This window comes from Ictalurus furcatus, chromosome 12 (assembly GCF_023375685.1).
Source record: "Ictalurus furcatus strain D&B chromosome 12, Billie_1.0, whole genome shotgun sequence".
NCBI classification, from domain to species: domain Eukaryota; kingdom Metazoa; phylum Chordata; class Actinopteri; order Siluriformes; family Ictaluridae; genus Ictalurus; species Ictalurus furcatus.
The window spans coordinates 14,538,128-14,550,922 of NC_071266.1; the positions used below are offsets into that span (position 1 = coordinate 14,538,128).

At 37.1% G+C, this 12,795-nt stretch overlaps 1 protein-coding gene across 1 annotated transcript; it reads right to left on the reverse strand.

The window, feature by feature from the left end:
* Positions 1 to 2,490: 2,490 nt before the first annotated feature.
* nudc (nudC nuclear distribution protein) lies at positions 2,491 to 10,090 on the reverse strand. Its single transcript, XM_053638766.1, has 9 exons — positions 9,900 to 10,090; positions 9,450 to 9,527; positions 9,087 to 9,302; positions 7,719 to 7,787; positions 6,176 to 6,289; positions 5,236 to 5,430; positions 5,065 to 5,148; positions 4,832 to 4,950; positions 2,491 to 2,740 (listed from the first exon to the last, which is right to left on the reverse strand). Exons 1-9 carry the CDS (start codon positions 9,972 to 9,974, stop codon positions 2,689 to 2,691), a joined length of 1,002 nt encoding a protein of 333 aa, XP_053494741.1. The 5' UTR covers positions 9,975 to 10,090; the 3' UTR covers positions 2,491 to 2,688.
* Between the last annotated feature and the right edge of the window lie 2,705 nt (positions 10,091 to 12,795).

The following is a 12,795-nucleotide window of genomic DNA, read 5'->3' on the forward strand; positions in this document are numbered from 1 at the left end:
CTAACTCTAAAATACTCTTGGATAACTCTGCATTCGTATGATTTTATTCATGTACTTTTTTTTTTAAATTGGATTTGTTTTCTATGCCGTAAAGAGCAAAATCCAAAGATGGAGACTCAATGGTAAAGATTTATTTCAGAAAATCCCAACAGTTGGTCTATTCCCAACATTAGGTGCTGCAAATTCAGCAACTGCATCTTCTATAAAATCGCCTATGATGGGTAGGAGCTATATGATGGGAAAGCTACTCAGTGAGGATAGAGATAGTCCTGGGTTCGCATTTGTCTGATGAATCATGTTGTTCGTGTAGATATTTAGTAGACAGTACACAAGCCTACTAATAAAGATTTTTGTGGTGGTAGAGAAGCCATTCCAGCTAGACACAGTCACAACTGTTTAATCAGTTGATGATCTGCACCATTTTAGCTCCACTTGTATATCCCGGTTGATTTACTTAACCCTGTTGCCAAAAACAAGTCGTCAAAGTCTGGTTCGGCCCATCACTGAACAGCACTATGTTTGCCGATCTTTCGTGCTCCTCCCATGTCCGCACACACAAACCCACCTTGCCCTCTGATGTCTGTGTGCTTTCGTTAATGAAGAAATTCTCATACCTGGGTGAGACATTGCTCTCAGCTGAGGAAACCATGCCTTGTGTTCACTCTGGGCCAGCTCATCACCATGGACATAGCAGAGGCAGATACATCAGGCTGAAACTGGAATAAGAAATTCCAAATGCAAGTACTATTTAGTAAACCAATTTTTTTGTTTTTTCCCCCATCATAGAATGGTAAGAGAATAGGGGTAAGAGTAAGAGAACTCCCTATATGCAAGCAATTACAATTTCTGTTTTATAAAGTCCCAAGGTTTTGAGGCATGGAGCGAACAGGTAATTCGCAAATTCTGTGCCAACCACTCTGTGATGTCCAAACTATTTAGAAATTAAACAATGGGCTAAAAAGTATATTGGATTATAAATAAGGATATTGCTTGCTAAATTATTTAAGTAAAATTGCTGTGCCTGGAGAAAGAGGCAAAGTAACAGTTAGCACAAGCTAACATCAGTGACTGTCACCGGTAAGATCTGACAGGATCCCCTACCTATTAATCATGTCACTATCATAAAGCCTTGTGACACATGAAAACACTTAGTATAGTAACATAACCAGTCATAACACCCCTAAGGATTAATCTTTAATCCAACAACAGCAATGTGGTCAGTCTACACCAACACACCTCAATCCAACAGCTCCCTCTTGTGAGCACAGAGTGAACAGGTTAATAAAGGTGGTGTTGACATGGTGACAGGACTGGTTATATTTTTTCTATTCCTTTGAATTATATGTTTTTTCTTAAAATTCTGTGATTAAGATTTTGAGCAATACAATTTTGACCAGCAATAAGGGCAAAGTGTATATGATTTCTCAACTCAATTTTTTCTAAACACTTTTAAGCAATATTTTGGTGTAAAACATAAAATACTGTATATACTATATATACACAGCCAAAAGTTTGTGAATACCTGACCATCACAGTCATGCTTGTGGAACATCTCATTCCAGATTTGCTCCCCTTTGCTAATAAGCTCCACTCTTCTGGGAAGGCTTTCCACTAGATTTTGGAACATGGCTGTGGGGATTTTTATTAATTCAGCTACAAATGCATTAGTGAGGTCAGGTACTGATGCTGGTTAAGAAGGCTTGGAGTGCAGTTGGTGTTCCAGTTCATCCCAAAGGTGTTCAGTGCGGTTGAGGTCAGGGCTCTGTGCAGGACACTAGAGTTCTGCAACTCCAACCTTAACACACCATGTCTTCATCTTCATGGAACTCATTTTGTGCAGAGTGGTGTTGTCATGCTGGAACAGGTTTAGGCCTCTTAGTCCCATTGAAGGGGAAATTGCAATGCTACAGTATACAAAGATATTCTAGACAATTGTGTACTTCCAACATTGTGGCAACAGTTTGGGGAAGAAACACATATGGGTGTGATTGTCAAGTGCTAACAAACTTTTGGCCTTGTAGTGTATAATGTGGTATCACAAAAACATTCAAGAAAATAATTGCTTAAACATGCTTAGTCAAATGCAAATGGTTGTCTCCTCATAATCAAGGAGAAAAAAAGAATTTACATTCAGAACCAAGATGAATGCATGAAAAGGCTAAAGCTGTAATAAAACCTATAATAAAACTGTCAACTTTTCACCCACTAGTCAGTTTATGACATGGAAAAAATAGCTTTAGAGGATAATATTCTGATTGTGAAAGAGCATAGTACAAATTTAAAGATCATTAAAAAGGTTAGTAGATAATATGTTGGTAACCTTTCATCCCAAAACAATACAAAGGAGAAGTTACCCAAAAATTTAGAAAAGCAAGACCTTCCCCAGTCTTCAACACTGCTGAAGCTCTGAAACGGTCACTTCTCAGGTTAAAAATCTAATGAAAAATAAATGAATGTGGTATGACCTTCTGGAATGACACACTATTCAGATTTCAAGTCATGGAGATTGAATCGATTTATTTAAAAAAGTGTAAATATGAATTAAATATTCAGAAGACAGTGAAATATGCAACATGACTTCGATGAGGACCTTTTCCACTGTGCAGTAAAGGAGTAACACATGGATCAGTGGACAGAAATGTAGAACTTTCTGGATAAGAAGCTTGTGAATGTAGAATGCAGGGGTTCTCAGCTGAACTTGGCTTTGGAGAAATCCATTTCAGGATGCTGCTCCATGAACCTACCAGACAAATACACCTGTATTAATTAACTCATAACACAAACATATGGAGGGATTTAGAGATTAATTTTAAACAAAAGCAATCTGTAATCAGTTTTGGATGTCCTTTGTACCTTTTCCATTAAATGCTAACTTAATGAAGTGTGATTATAGTAAAATGCCTACTGTCTAATGTAATGTCTAAGTAATGGACTTTATATAATCTAAGAAGTAGAGAGCAGAGCTGAAATGCATAGCTGTTCACAGTCTTCATTTATTGTCAGGCAGAAATGTCCCACAAATCCTGCCTCATCTACAATTACAGACTGTTTCAAACGTTTTAATCATGTGGAGATGAGATGAGTGAAGCTATGAAAAGCAGCTGCTTTCAGCTCTGTTGTTACAGCACTGACTTAATCCATTAGCCTGGTTGCAGAGAGCTTTACCTTTCAGAGCTATTTCCACACAGTCTCACAATGATTACATATATTCTGACAAGAGTAACACAGCCATCAGTTGGTCATCAAAGTAGTTTGAGTGATTGGATTACAATTCGTTTTCGAGACACATTGGACCGCATTCACACCTACACTTAAAGCTGACCACTTACAATCCAAATCATCCAAGACACATGCAAATGCCAGGTGTGAACGGGATCTTAGAATAAACACATATGGACACAAAAGAGAGAGCCTGGAGCTGTGAGGTGGCAACAATTACCTCTGTGCTGACCAGCGCAGGAGAACAACAAAAAAAAGCTCCCTCTATTAAACATTACCAATAAATTTATTTGTAAATATTTATATTTCATGTTTCATCTTATTTTCTGTCAAAATTTTCAGTGCAAATTTTTTGACTATTTTCAGCTTATTTTTGGCTCATTGCTAATAAATATAGCTAACCTATGTCAACTTTAAGCATGTCTAATGTTAGCTAAGACATTGATAGATTTTATTTCCCATTAATGAACTCAAAACATTTTCCATTTACCTTGACAGAAAGAGAGGACACTGTATTGGTGTACTGTTCAGTGATAATTTGTAGCAGTGGTGTTAAAATCATGCCAAAGTTCATGCAAAATGTAGAGTGTGCAGTTTGAAAAATCTGCAGTGATTCTCGCATGGACAAATAACTATAAATTATCACAGAAACAAATAAACAAAAAATTTATATATATATATATATATATATATATATATATATATATATATATATATATATATATATATATATGCACACTCAGCAAAGAACTGACAAATCTGGTACAGTCCATGAGGATGAGATGCACTGTAGTACTTAAAGCAGCTGGTGTTCACACACAGTCTTCTTTGCTCATATTTACCAAGGGTGCCACTAGTAGTGGAGGGCACTGTAGACATTTTTGTCATATGCTGTATGAAGGAATAAGGTGGCATTGACCAAATATCACTCCGAAAGAGCGTGCAGAACAATTTCATGCAATTGCGATTTCACCAGTTCAAGTACATTTAAAAAAAAAAAAAAAAAAAAAAAAAAAAAAAAAAAAAAAATTGGAATCCTGTGCAGACTGATTAAGTTAGCTACTATTTATTAGCCAAGTTAATTAGGATACCAAGCAACAAAAACATGAGACTGTACTGACCATTGGAGGTTTTATTCGCTCGGTGGGAGAGCTAATTAATTTATCATTTGTCCACCCCTTCAGAGTGTGTAACACTGCTTTCTCATATATTATCTTGTATATTGTGTGCATAGTACAGTACAGTGCAAAAGTCTTAGCCACATTCAAAGAAATGTTGTACAGCAAACATGCCTTCAAAAATAATGCAACTAAACATTTCTACATTATTTTATGACTTCCGTATTACTAAATATAATTATTTGAACATCAAAAATAACAATTTGTACAACCAAATATCATGCCAAAGACTTTTGCACAGTACTGTATATTATGTTCTGAGAAACAGTAAGGAACATTGGTTTATTGAGCCTGCATTATTTAAAAGGATTCTTTAAAAATTGTGACAGTGCTATGAAATAGCAGATTGTGGTAAATATTGAGATTGACATTGATAGTGGCAACATTTTAGGGCATGACTGCCCAAGCTCTAGCTGGAAATGAATGTCACATACTTCTTCAGGATGTCCTGCTTCTTCTGCTCCTCAGAGGTTGGTAGGCCCATGGACTTCTGCCTCTGGTCATACATCATCTTTTCCACCATGCTCCGTGTTTCACCATCCAGATCAGAAAGCTATACAGAGAGGAAAGAGATGAAGGTGTGGAGGAAATAAAACAATGTCATCCTTGTTTCAGGAAACAAGGCCATATCTGAATTAATGCTTGGTGTGTACAGTATGCTGCCTACCTTGGAGTTTTCGGGGCAGATTTTCTTGGTGTTGATTTCAGGGTCAGTGGTCACCAACTTGTTCCACCACTCCATTTTATTTATCTGCCAATGGTATAAAATTTAAGTTAAAAGATTTCAGAGACAGTAATGACTGATGTGACCAACTGTGATGTGACCCCCACCCCATACCTTCTCCAGGTGGATGGTCACTATTTTTCCGTCATCAATGAGCCAGGAGCATTCCTCTACCTTCACCTCATTAAAAAGTTGTGCATCAATCACAGGTGGGTGGCCCTTTAAGCCCATTTTTAGATGACGCCTTTGAACTTCCACCACCACGTCCTTCCCCTTCAGGCGGAACTTCACATCAAAAGGCACTACGAGCTGGTGAAAGATTAAAACAAAGTTGACATCACTCATACTGCTGACAAAAGAGATGTACTGATGCAGGATTATACCCGTGTAACATCTGAGAGGTAAGCTGGTGAAGAAAAGTTTTGTCTAATTTAGTAATTTGGTATCGGTTGATGTGGTTTTCGTCACATCAGCATTAACCTGAGAATAACTGAGCTCTCACCCACAACATGAAATCAAAGCATGTTAGTTACTATGTTCAATACAGCAGCTGAATGCTAGCCAACAAGAGAGAAAATAAATGCTTGCAGCTAAATCCAAACGTTATGATTGAAATGGCAGTTCCAGTGACGCTGGATGCATTTTAGGTTCTATAATTTATGGTTTAGTTAAGAAGGGCTTTTGTCCTTTCAAGCCTGACTAGCAGCTTGTTATTATGGAAGTGCTGTCTAATAGCTGAAAAAAAAGCAATTCTAAAAGGTTCTTGTTTTTTTTCTGTGTTGTTTTTTAACTTGTGTGTTTATAGTGCCTTGCATAAGTATTCACACCCCTTTCCGCATTTTGTATTGTTGCGACCTGGAACTGAGGTGGACCTGGGATTATTTCATGACCATAAACAAAATAGATCATAATACTGCAGTGTACTTTGCAAAATTATGTACAAATAAAACATGTACAACACCAGACATGAATAACAAAAACTAATTGAAAATCAATATATTTGACATCACTTACAAGACACATCTTTCGACACACTGATTAAGAAAACACTTACATCCACTTCAGACAGTGTCTGTGTCCACCTGTAGTTGGAGAGGTCTGCTCCATTTCCAGCATTAGGCTTCATCTTGTCCTCATCCTTTTCATCCTCTTCTCCTTCTGACTCAGACTAAAAAGGCACATCAGTGAGTATTATTAATTACTACAACCAAAGTTGTTCTAGTAAAGTTTGTCCCCTTGGCACAGCTGACATAGAATCGCTGCCACAGAATTGAAATAAATTTACATTATTTTTTCCCAAAGACAATTTTAAACCTTACAAAAACTGAAAATAAGTTGTGGTCCTTGGCAAGAACAATCTAATTTATGACTGTTTCTATGGTAACAGTGACCATTATCCAGTGCACCGAATCCCAAATTGCTTGCTGCTCCTTAAAAATCAGGGATGTTGTTACATTTGACTTCGATTCCTCTCATCCTTGCATCCTTCCCTCGCATCCTAAAGAGGTGGAGCTAAGATGTGAGGAAAGGAAACGAGGAAAGGAAGCGAGGATGCACAAATAAGAAATGAGAAGCACACACTGTGTCTGTATGTTATAATGCAGAGGTTCTCAACCTTTTGTAAATAAAGTCCCCCAACATTGGAGGAGACCAGGTTTATTCTAGAAAATCTATCTATATAACCTAATCTATAATCTGTTTTTAATAGATAGAATTTTTTGCTTTTGTGTGTACTTTAATTATTTTTCATAACTTTTAAAAAAATAATTGAAGACTTTTATAAAACTATATAACAGACAGGTATTGAACATGAATGATCAAAAATGTTTCTGAACACTATAACTACTCTGAACAAGAGAACTAGGCTGTAATAACGTGGACTACTTTACATGTAAAACATGTTGCATTCTATTCGTCTTGCGTTCTAAAAACATTCGCATAAGAATTATGTAAATTGGGACAAAGGGCACATCTCCTTATCCATGACATTGTTAAATCTCAGAACCCAAATGATGCCCTGTCTGCGTTTTTTTCTTGAAAATAATTTGCGCCCCCTTCCGATCTCCCCCATTGAGAACCATTGTTATAATGCCACTTTAATTGTCAATTAGAGATTTTACAAATTTGCAGTGATTTTTCTAACAGCTGCACTTTTCTCATAAGTGCACTTTAATAAAGAGAAAATATGGCAGAGAAAAGAATGGAGATACAGTGGGTTCAGAAAATATTCCAATAAATAATTTAATTTAAAATGGATTTACAATTTTGGTCATAAAGGTACACACAACAATACATAATGACAAAGTAAAGACATGTTTTTAGACACTTTTGCAAATTTATTACAAATCAAAAAGTGAAGGGTGTCTCATCAACCATGATTGTACTGACTTAAAATGCAAGTTTGTCTTGTTTTCCATTCATTAATGTCCCCCTTTTTATTAACCTGACTGACTGTACATAAAAAAAATCATATACTCCTGAAATTTTACAGATGCAGTGCAAGGTCTAAAAATATGCTTAAAAATTACAGTATTTTTGTTTATATCGGATATTCACTAAAAACAGATTCACATTAATGCATTACACATCTTACTTACCCCTTTATCAGCTGCAGCTGCAGTACTGCTTTCAGAGACTTTCTCCTTTTCCTCCTCCTTGTCTTTCTCCTGCAGAGATTAATAAAGAATACAAAAATATGTTTGTAGGTGTTTGCTTGGGCAAACATTTCATCATCAGTTCAATTACCAATAACTGTCAAAAATTTTAATGTTCTGCCTAGAATACTTTCTTGGAGTCATTAATGAGGGGCCAAGCACTATGAGTTGACTTATTATTATTGTCACACTTCTTATGAAATTTTGATAGTGATAGATTTTGGTGTACACCCTTCACAGGGCAAATTTGGACATATGTTTAGAACAATAGCTCCTCAGTACAACATTGTAGAAACACAATTCCACTTTCCTTTGATTCTTTAAAATCCTCCAGCCTTTAAAAAAAAATGTTTAAAAACAATTTATGAATTCGTGTGATTTTTCTTGATGTAACAAATTTGTGATTTGTCATACAGGAAGATGGTGATTTTGTTGGTAAGGTTTTTTTTTTGCTTCTTCAATTTCAAATTGTCATAAAATTTGGATCATAGCATCGTGAGACCAACATGAACAATTCTTGTTTCTCGGATTTCTGATATGTATGACGTTTCATTCATAATGCACAAATAAATTTGATGCTGATGCAACGCTTTTACATATTGACACCACACTTGGCACATATTTAGCAAAATGACCTGATACTAACAAGCTCTGACTTCATCTGCAATTTGAGAGGGTAACTGAAAAAAGGAAGTGAGGCAATATCTCAGCAATGCCTAGAGATTATAAACATCATTTAAAAGGACTTTAGGAGCAATGCTTCCGGGGGTTTTATGTCATTTACAGAGTTCACGGCACAGCCTACAAACTTGCTAATGTCATGTGACCAAATAACGATCAAGCACAAGTTAAGCCCCAAGAACAGCACTTATAATAAAGGTCAAAACAATCAATTGGTTTTGTAATTGTAGATTGTATGTATGTAGTAAGCATGAAATGTTTAGTATGACAACTATGTGTACACCGTGAAGACACACTTATCTCTGATTTATACAGAGATCTCCTGATAATCAATCAGAATTACTAAAGACATCCTCCAGCTACATGACTTTACGACCAAAAGTCTGTAAATCTTTTTGCTTCCTTTTGTTTCCGTTACATACACAATGATGTGCAAAGAGACTTCATGTGTGTTTAAATGTTGGATGAGATCGTAAAACTGTATTACATATATTTTTTCTTGGTTATCACACTGCGATAAAATAAAACAATCACACCCCTATAGTTTAGCAACCAAAAGTAAACATAATAATAATAATAATAATAATAATAATTACAATTTAAATTAACCAGGAAAAGGTGTGTGTTTACCTGGTCTATCTGTGTCTGGAGTGTCTCTGCCTCCTCATCTGTGAGCTCTTTGATTCTGGGCTCGTTCTCAGCATCCTTCTTCTTTCTGTCCTCCTCAGCCTTGAGCATGGCAGCTCTTTCTGCTTTCTCCTTCTTCTCTTTCTCCTGTCTGGACTGTTTCTCTTTCTGGGCCTTGAGTGCCAGCTGACTGTGATGAGCAAATGCCTCTTTCACCAGCTTGTTAGGAGAAATTAAAGGACAACTGCTGTCACAAACCAACAACTCAATGCATAGCACTGTGCAAAAACACTGCAGAAGCCTTAAAAAGAAGTTATAAGCTTTTTTTAGGTGGTGTATATGTAAGCATTACAGCCATTATCTCACCTTCTCAGGAGCTCCATGTTCACCACCCGTAAAAAAGTCTGTTTTTCGTCGGAGAAAGCTAAAGAATGTGTTCACCAACTGTAAAAAGGGAAAAATAATTAGACGCCTAAGGATATGCAAAAACAACACACTGTACAACAAGAACGCAGTCAGGTACTGACTATTTACAAAGAAATAAGGATGTCATTCAAGCACTCAAGCATTGTGAGTATTGACAAACTCAGTGACTCGACATGATTAATTCGTTCAAATAATCATTGTGTTTTAAGTGAGCGAAGCTTTGGCCTGTCAAGACCTCTACTGCACTAGAGGATGATTAGTACTGATTAGTAATGATGAGTAAAACAGCTAATTGCCATAACTAAACGTAACAAAACACTGCTCCATATTCAAGCTGGCTGCTATTAGGTAGCCAGCTAGCATGGTCATCCAGATAAGTAAATGTTTTACCTCTTGTACCCCGCCTTCATGCTGTTGTGCCATAACAAGCAACATACCGTCATACTTTTCTTCATCACTACCCATGTTAAGGATTTATACTCAACACTGTGTCAAATCTACAGTAATAAATATACACGTGTATGAAAATGTTCTCGGTGTGGATTTAGCTTGCATTCACTTCCTAGCTACCACATAGAACCGCCCCCGCGAAACACGAAAACCAATAACATTGATTCAAAGTTGAATGACAGGACACAAGGCCAGTCAGTTTTTGAAACGTCACTGCTGCAGAGCTTTTTAAGTAAAGCCCTTCCTTTGACGGGTGGGGGGGTAGCAGAATTCTCTAGAAATGTCAGGAGTAGGTACGTGATGTGTTTAACCCAGAACCCTAGACTGGCATAATGAACACTTTACAGTTGGGTATATGACTGTAAGTCATTCCCTTCAAATGCTATTGAGCTTTAAATAATGGCACATTTTGTGTATGGGGCCCATTCTGTAGTGAAATACATGTCTGATTTACATATGATTTAATAGCTTATTTTGATAAATATCAATCTAAAAGTTGTGCATCATACCTGACACCTAGATGAACACTTTACAGTTGGTTATATGACTGTAAGTCATTCCCTTCAAATGCTATTTAAGTTAGAAACCTGTTTAACAATGTCGTATGTAACTTTAGAGACGGTCCCTTAATTTCCGCATATAGGCGAATATCGAACATCCAACATCAAGCCACCTTTATTCCAGTGAACCCTAGACGATATATAAATATTCACTATATCTGTGCACAATAAGATGAAAGGCTTCCCTTTAGTCGCACGGTGGCTTAGTGTGACGTGGCTTAGCACGTGCGCCTCACACCTCCAAGGGATGGGGGTTCGATTCCCACCGTGGTCCTGTGTGTGCGGAGTTTGCATGTTCTCCCCGTGCTGCAGGGGTTTCCTCCCCATGTCCAAAGACATGCATGGTAGGCTGATTGGCATGTCCAAAGTGTCCATAGTGTGTGTGTGTGATTGTGCCCTGCGATGGATTGGCACCCTGTCTAGGGTGTACCCTGCTTGGTGCCCAATCCTCCCTGGGATAGGCTCCACGTTTCCCCCGACCCTGAAAAGGATAAAGCAGTATAGAGGATGGATGGCTTCCTGGGGGTTAGAGATTGAGTAAATCTGAAATCTAACAAACCATATAATTTAACTTGTTTTGTAATACACACTGACCTCACTGTAGGTTTGTTGGTCCTAAATACATATAAAAAGTCCACACACCCCTGTTAACATGGCAGGTGTTTGTGATGTAAAAATAAATAAATAAATAAATAAAAATGAAACCAAGATAAACCATGTCAGAACTTTTTCCACCCTCAAAGTGAAATTACAACATATAAAAATTAAACCAAAAACAATTAGACACATTTTAGGGATAAATATGAAAATATAAAAGTTGCAATAACCTAGTTGCATAAGTGTGCACACCCTTTTATAACTGGGGATGTGGCTGTGTTCAGAATGAACAAATCACATTCAATCTCATGTTCAAAAGTAATTATCATACCCATATCATCAGGGAAATTATTCTGATTAACCCCAAATAAAGATGAAGTGTTCCTGTAGGATTTTCTTCACATCTTCTTGGTTTCATCCGATTGCTGAAGTCATGGTCCACAAAGAGCTGACAAAGCATGTACAGTATCTAACTTGTTGAAACATACCGATCAGGAGTATCAACACTTTAACTTTAGGTAACTTGAATAACAGAATTAGAATAAATCTATCTAGCAACTTGAGAATATACCTAGATTCAGTTACACTGTTTCGCCACAGGATGTCAGTAAAATAACACAAGATATTCCGTGCTCTTAGTGAGGAATCCTCTTTCCGCTGTTATCGTGACAGACGGAGATACTGTCCACTATACTAACGAGGAAATGCTGCTAAAGCTCGAAAAGACGCTTGGCTAAGAAATTGCACTTAAGCCGTGTCTCATGCTCCGTTCCAGTGATGGCCAAGAGAACATGTCACTGGATTTGAACTGCTCTAATTACTTAATTGAAGTAAATGTGTTGAAGAGGTGCAGAAACATGAAAATATAAATCATATTGTAAAGTTGATGGTGAAGAAGGGTGTAACATAGACAAACACGTTTATAGGCTCCAGAAAAAATAGCCTAGTGTTTCCTTAAATCACTTAGCTGTGTTGCTTGTGAAGAGCAAGTTGGAATAGCAAATTGGTCTCGTTTGCTAGCTCACTTATCAAAGATCTCTTCTACCTTACTGTCGATAGCTCAGTTGGTAGAGCGGAGGACTGTAGGTACTAATAGGAGGCGTCCTTAGATCGCTGGTTGATGGGAATGATGGAAACATAAACGCTCAAACCATAAATGAGCCAGGAAATTGCACTTAAGCCTCGTCTCATGCTCCATTCCTGCGACGGCCAAGAGAACATGGCACTGGACTTGAACTGCCCTGGGGTTTTACCTGTGCAAGTTGAAGCCTGCTATGAACCTGTGTCTTAATGCGGAGAAAACTCTACACAGATGAGCAAGAAAGCACCTTGGCATTCATCAAACAAGCTCGTGCCAAACAAATCTTCCACCCTAGGGAATTGCTTTGACGTAAAGGAAGTCATCCGAATGTGTACATGTAAACTTGTAAATGCTCTGTTTGCTTAATTGAAGTAAATGTATTGAAGAGGGGCAGAAACATGAGAATATAAAGATGGACAAACACGTTTACAGGCTCCAGAAAAAATAGTGACTCCCAGAGGTAAATAGGCAATAAGTAAAATAAATAAGTCCTGAGTGAAATAAATTGACAATAAGTAAAATAAATAAATAAGTCCTAATTGAAATAAATATGCAATAAATGTTATGTACAAGTGATTGTACATTTTATGTGATAACT